The 6,456-nt window shown below is 34.3% G+C and overlaps 1 protein-coding gene across 5 annotated transcripts in view; it reads right to left on the bottom strand.

Moving 5' to 3' along the window:
* Positions 1 to 6,456, bottom strand: part of KATNAL1 (katanin catalytic subunit A1 like 1) — a 95,530-nt gene that overhangs the window by 19,686 nt on the left and 69,388 nt on the right. For all 5 annotated transcript variants that reach the window (XM_017537480.2, XM_017537481.2, XM_037741681.1 and 2 more), the window contains 3 exons: positions 4,605 to 4,763; positions 3,778 to 3,904; positions 627 to 761 (listed from right to left, as the gene is read on the bottom strand). In XM_017537480.2, the coding sequence (XP_017392969.1) occupies positions 627 to 761; positions 3,778 to 3,904; positions 4,605 to 4,763 (421 nt within the window). The remainder of the gene's footprint in view (positions 1 to 626; positions 762 to 3,777; positions 3,905 to 4,604; positions 4,764 to 6,456) is intronic.

Raw genomic sequence — 6,456 nt, 5'->3', positions numbered from 1 at the left:
ATAACAAAGACTAAAAGAAACAAAGAAGGACATTACATAATGGTAAAAGGATCAATGCAACAACAGGAGTCAATGATCATAAATATATATGCACCTAATATAAGAACACCCAGATACATAAGACAAATTCTTAATGACTTATAAAGAGACTTGAACTCCCACACAATAGTAGTGGGAGACTTTGACACCACATTGTTAATATTCGACGGATCAACAAGATAGAAAATTAACAGGGACATCTATGATTTGAACTCAGACCTGGAACAAGTAAATTCAGTGAATATTTATAGAATTCTTCACCCCAGGTCCACAGGACATACGTTTTTCTCAGTATCATATTACACCTATTTTGAAAGTGACCACATAATTGGATGTAAATCACTCTTCAGCATTTGCATAGCATTTCACAGACTTAAATGAAATATTGGTTGGCTGTTATTTTCTTCCCTTACTCCTTCCTGTCTCCGCTGTTAAGCACAATTATCAGCAATAAAGAGGTTTTTAATACCTATTTTTAGATTGCATTCCAGCCTGGGCAATAGAGCAAGACTCCTGTTCTCCCCCCCTTTCTCTGTTTCTTTCTTTCAAAAAAAAATAAAAAATAAAAAATAAAGAAGTCATCATACCTGTTGGGAGAGGTATATATATCCTTTTTTCTAACCTTCTTCGCAAAGCTTCGTCAATGTCCCAAGGGAAGTTAGTAGCGGCCAATACCATAACCATTTTGGAAGGATCGTCATTTTCTAAAGCTCCTCCAACTCCTATACACAGTAAGGGAGGAAAAGACAGTGTTTTTCTTACAACCTTTTATTCTTTCATTCAGTTAACATTTCTAACCATTAGCCATAGTGACGGAATCAATGATGAACACAGTGCAGTCTGATCTCTGTGTGATGGCAAAACCAGACTCATCAACAGATAACTACAAAACAAAGAAGTAGAAGAATTCATATAACCTAGTGCAGGATGTTTTTTCTTTTCTTTTTTAGTTGTGCAACCTAGTGCAGCATTTTAATCCAGTTAAAAAATCCATTTTTCTCTAAGAAAATGAACATATATTTCCTCTGAAAAGAAAAGGCATGGGAGAATAGGTTCTGTTTTATTCCTCTTATTTCTTTTAAATCATAAAGTCCCTTAAAATTTTTATTTTAGTTTTTAGTCTATTTTCTCAAGAAGTAAAAACAGAGGGTTCACATTTACTTAATATTCTAGCATGCAATTATAATTCTGAAAGACAGGTTATATTGCAATGATGTTGTCCTTTAAACTTTTAAGTGACTTGCGAAAAATCAACAAGACATTTGAGGATGACCCTGGTAATCACAGATAAAAATAACCAAACCAACTACATGTATATACACAGTGTCTCCTTTTCAGAATTAAAATTTTAGAATAAAAAATTTCAGGTCACACAACAGAAACTCTAGAAAATACCTAGTGAAAAATAAAATATAAAAAACCCATAAGCTTTATTGATAAGACTTTCTAGTCTGGCATAATAAAGTACTAGTGGATTTAAAGCAACTTAGTTCATTACAATATTATTATTATTTTTTTTTAACAACGTCTGGTTCTGTCATTCAGGCTGGAGTGCTCTGGCATGATCTTGGCTCACTGAAACTTATAATATTTTCTTATTACTAAACTCCTACTTCAACCATTATGACAAAGAATCAAGCTGTCCAACTAATAATCGACAATAGTCACAAGTATCCCTCAGTTAAATTCAGCTGACTAAATATTCATTGATTTCCTTTTCCAATTTTAAACCCCTAATGTTTTCTCCTATACCCCACCTCAAAAATCAAACATATTCATTCCTTTTCTCATACTTTAGCAAAAGTTAAAACAGTACACTCACTGAGGCAAGGGTCTCATACCACATTATAAGTATTCAGTAAGTATCCACAGTTGATGAATAACCATGACTGCTTTTAAACAATACAACTTGGATATTGCTGGCATTTTGTTGTTGTTATGGGACAGGTTCTTGCTCTGTCACCCAGGCTGGAGGGCCACAGTCACAGCTTACTGTGGCCTCAAACTCCTGGGCTCAAGCTTTCCTCCCATCTCAGCCTTCTGAGTATGCAGGACTACAGGCAGGCGCCACCACAACCAGCTACTTTCCAAAGTTTTTGCTATGTTAAAGTCTTGCTGGTTTTGAACTTCGGGCCTCAAGTGACCCTCCCACCTTTGCTTCCCAAACTGCTGGGATTACAGGCATGAGCCACTGTACTCAGTCCCTCAGTCTGGATATTTTTAAACAATTTTATTGGTTCTCATGTTTTGCTTAAATGGCCTCTTGTCTACCACACAACTAACTACCAGAGTAACTCATCTCTAAATAGCAACTTTGAGCCCATAACCCTCTTCCTTCCATGGCTTCCCAGGGCCATTTTTCTCTGTCTGGATAACTCCTACCAATGCTTCAAAGTTCAACTAGTCTATGTCTTTCCATGACTCCCCTATCCTTGGTGGTACCTCTCCTACTGTTTCCACTGCACCCAGACTTTACTTCTACCCCAGAACTTACCATAATGTATTATACTCATCTGATCAGCTGCCTGCTTCCCATCTAGATCAGTGGTTCTCAAACTTTCTGATCTCAGGACCCTTTTATCCAAAAGAATTGAAAACATTCATTCATAAAAATTACTGAGGCTTAAAAATTACTGAAACTGGGTGCAGTGGCTCATGTCTATGATCCTAGCACTCTGAGAGGCTGAGTCCACAGGATTACCCGAGCTCAAGAGTTCAACTACAGCCTGGTAAACATGGTGAGACTCTGTCTTTACAAAAAAGTAAAACTTAGCCAGATGTGGTGGCATGCGACTGTGGTCCCAGCTACTTAGGAGGCTGAGGCAGGAGAGTCGCTTGAGCCCAGGAAGTCGAGGCTGCAGTGAGCTGTGTTCACACCAGTGTACTCCAGCCTCGGCAACAGAGCAAGACTCTGAACCTAAAATATATATATATATATATATATATATATATATATATATATAATTACATATATATATATATATATATATATATATATATATATAATTGAGAACTCCAAACAGCATTTTTGTGTGTGGAGTGCATCTATCAATACCTTTAAAACTTAAAATAGATGGTACATGCGTAAATTGTAAGAAAAAAAGAAAAAAACTAAAATAGAAATTTAAAAATATTAATTCACTTAAAAATAATAAATCTATTAATCCATTACTTGGTTCATGTATTTCTATGAAAAGTATGTTTTCCAAAATATTAAAAAAACAGAAGAGGGCTTTTTTTTTTTTTTTTTTTTTTTTTTGCAAATCTCTTTAATGTCTAACTAGAGAACAGCTGGATTCTCATATCTGCTTTTGCTTTCTACCCTTTATGATATCCTATGTCTTATAGCCCCTAGAAAACTCTACTGTACACTTGTGAGAGAATGAGAGTGAAAAAGGAAAGGCAAATAATGACTTGATATTCCTATGAAAATAGTTTTAACCTTGCAGACTCTTTAAAGGGTCTCAAGGAACCCTAGGACTCTAGATCACACCTCTAGAACCCTTGCTCCAAATAGTAAGCTCACTGAAGGCCATTTTAGCCTTTTTCTTTGTAACCTCAGAATCTGAAATGGTGCATGATCACTAACAAGTATGTAATAAATGCTCTCTGAGCACATGAACAAATGGGTGAATTAACAAATAAATTCAGGCTGCCTTCTAATCCATCAATTGATTATGAGTTTACACAAAATATTTTTTAAAAAATAAGAGTTTTGAAACAATAATTATCAATTACCATCCATCTGAATGAGTAGTTCAGACTTGACCCTGCGACTTGCCTCATGTTCATCAGAGGTTCCTCTTCGACTGCAGATAGAATCTATCTCATCAATGAATATCGTGGTAGGCGCATAAAATCTAGCCTTTATGAAAACATTTTAAAGAAATCATTCAATTATCTCATAAAACAATCTGAGTATTTAAAAAACAATCTTTTAAAACAATGGCAAAAAAGAGCAGAAACTTCTCGTGTTTAATGCCATCATCTGGTTATGGTAGAGGCTAAATCAGTCATTCTCATGAGAAAAAAGAAATATCTAAAAATAAAGGTTATGGGTGAAGCTGGGTGACAGATACATGAGGGGTCATTGTACTATGCTTACTTTCAGGTCTGGAAATTTCAACAATAAAAAAACTTTCAAAAATAAATCAACCTCAATCCTCAAGTAGGCATTCTTAAGGTACTGCAAATCCCATACAAAAAAGGAATAAACTTTAACGATAGATCAGGCTCTGATTTTTAAAATAAATATTAAAATATTATTCTGCTCCATCAGCTTCCTAGAGATCCAGAAATACCAGTCAGCCCACACACATGGCCAAAGTCTCTTCCACCCTCAACGGATAGGATGCCAAAAGGCGTTCTTTTACCTTAAAGAAAAAGATACATTGAAGATACACCAACTACCCCACAAAACCCACCATCCCATTTCTCATCAGTGTGTGGAGAACTATTAAAATATAACTATACTGTCCTTTTCAAAAAGATTCCAGGTGGACAGACCTCATTGATGGGGGGCATCGTAGGCCTACACACACTACTTTGAAATCTGAATCACTTACCATCTCAAACAACAGACGAACTAACTTCTCAGATTCACCTCTATATTTAGATGTCAGTGTAGAAGAGGAAACGTTGAAGAATGTTGTACCACATTCAGTGGCAACAGCTTTAGCTAGCATAGTTTTACCAGTACCTGGGGGTCCAACCATTAGTACACCCTGAAATTTCAAAAGATGAATTAAATGATTTATAATATTAAAAGTTTTTAAAATAAATTATCAGCTATTAATGTACATTAGGATTTTTCCATCAAAAGATAAACTCAAAATTGTCACAGTGAAATCATGATGCATTTAGCAAGAATATCATTTTATAGCTAGAAAAAAAGATGTAATTTCATAAAATGTCTGAAGTCAGAGGTAGTCAGAGATAACCTAACAAAAAGCCTAGACAACCAACAATTTTCTCATATATTTAGAAATAATCTACTGTTTTCTGAATCTGACACATGATATATACATATAATATTGAGCATTGCTTAAAAGCAACTATTCTGTTTACACATGATAAAAATAAGACATTTTCTATCACACGTAGCAGAATTACACATTCCTTGCTCTCTATAAGGGACAAAACCTATCTTCCACAGTGCATTTATAATATACAGCTTTCAGTAAAAAATAAAGGCCCATTTATGAGTTAACAAGGTAACAGTAAAAATTCCAGTGGTGATTCAAACATAATCAAATTAGCAACATTTTTATCATTTTAGACAGTTTATATAAAACAGTGATCATGATAAAGGAGCCAATAAATACAGAATAAAAACTTTAGTTTACTTCTTAGTTTTGAAAACAAACATAAAAGTATTCTATAAAAACAAATCAGAGAGGAATAAAAATTATTCAAGGAAACCAATCTTCTAGTCTTTAAAACTAATGGATATTTAAATAATTATTTTCTTCTAGTACTTTTAATGGAGTTTAAACACATTGCTCACACTAAATGTTTTTTGCATAATATTTGGTAATTCCTTAAGAGGAAATTCTGATCCAATTGCTACTTTGGCTTGACAAACTTTTGGGGATTTAAGCTTTGAAAACTGTGTATGTCAAAGTTTCATAAACTCCAAATTCAGAAACTATCCAAATGGTGGCTAAAGAATTTTGATACAGAGATCAACCAGGAATCACTAAGATTTGAAACATTAGTTTTACAAAATATTTTTTTGCTTTGTTACGGAGTCTTCAATTTTGCATGAGATTGAGATTTTAAAAACCATGAAAACGACCAACTGATGCTACACGTATAGCCATAGCAAAGTTCTTATTTCTTCCATAACTTTTTTCATGCTCTCTGAGAGGGGCATCCTGTAATGTCATTAATGTGGCCACTTCCTATAGGAGTTAATTTCTAACATTAGCATCTGTTCACAGCTACTGTACAACATTTATAAACTTCACCTCCTCATGACATTACTCCTTTAATTAACTTCTGTCTTTCCTGTATCTCCTTGTCCACTGGCCCTTTCCCCTCAGTATATACATATACTTTAATCTGTCACATTACAAAATCTCTTAAGGAAATAACAGTCTCTTCAATAAACGATGCTAGAAAAGCTGGATAACCATATGCAGAAGAATGAAACTAGATGCTGATCTCTCACCATATACAAAAATCAAATCACAATGGACTAAAGAACATATATGAAAATCAAATCAAAATAGATTAAAGACCTGAAACGATGAAACTCCTAGAAGAAAAAACTAGGAAAATGATACAGGATATCAGTCCAGGCAGATTTTTTTGTGTGTGTAAGACCTCAATAGCACAGGCAACCAAAGCAAAAACAGATAGATTATGTCAAAAAAAAAAAAGCTTTTGCACAGAAAAAAGAAATAACAGAGTGAA

The sequence above is a fragment of the Cebus imitator genome, unplaced genomic scaffold (genome assembly GCF_001604975.1).
Source record: "Cebus imitator isolate Cc_AM_T3 unplaced genomic scaffold, Cebus_imitator-1.0 Scaffold103, whole genome shotgun sequence".
NCBI lineage: Eukaryota > Metazoa > Chordata > Mammalia > Primates > Cebidae > Cebus > Cebus imitator.
This window is presented reverse-complemented; position numbering and strand designations above follow the sequence as displayed.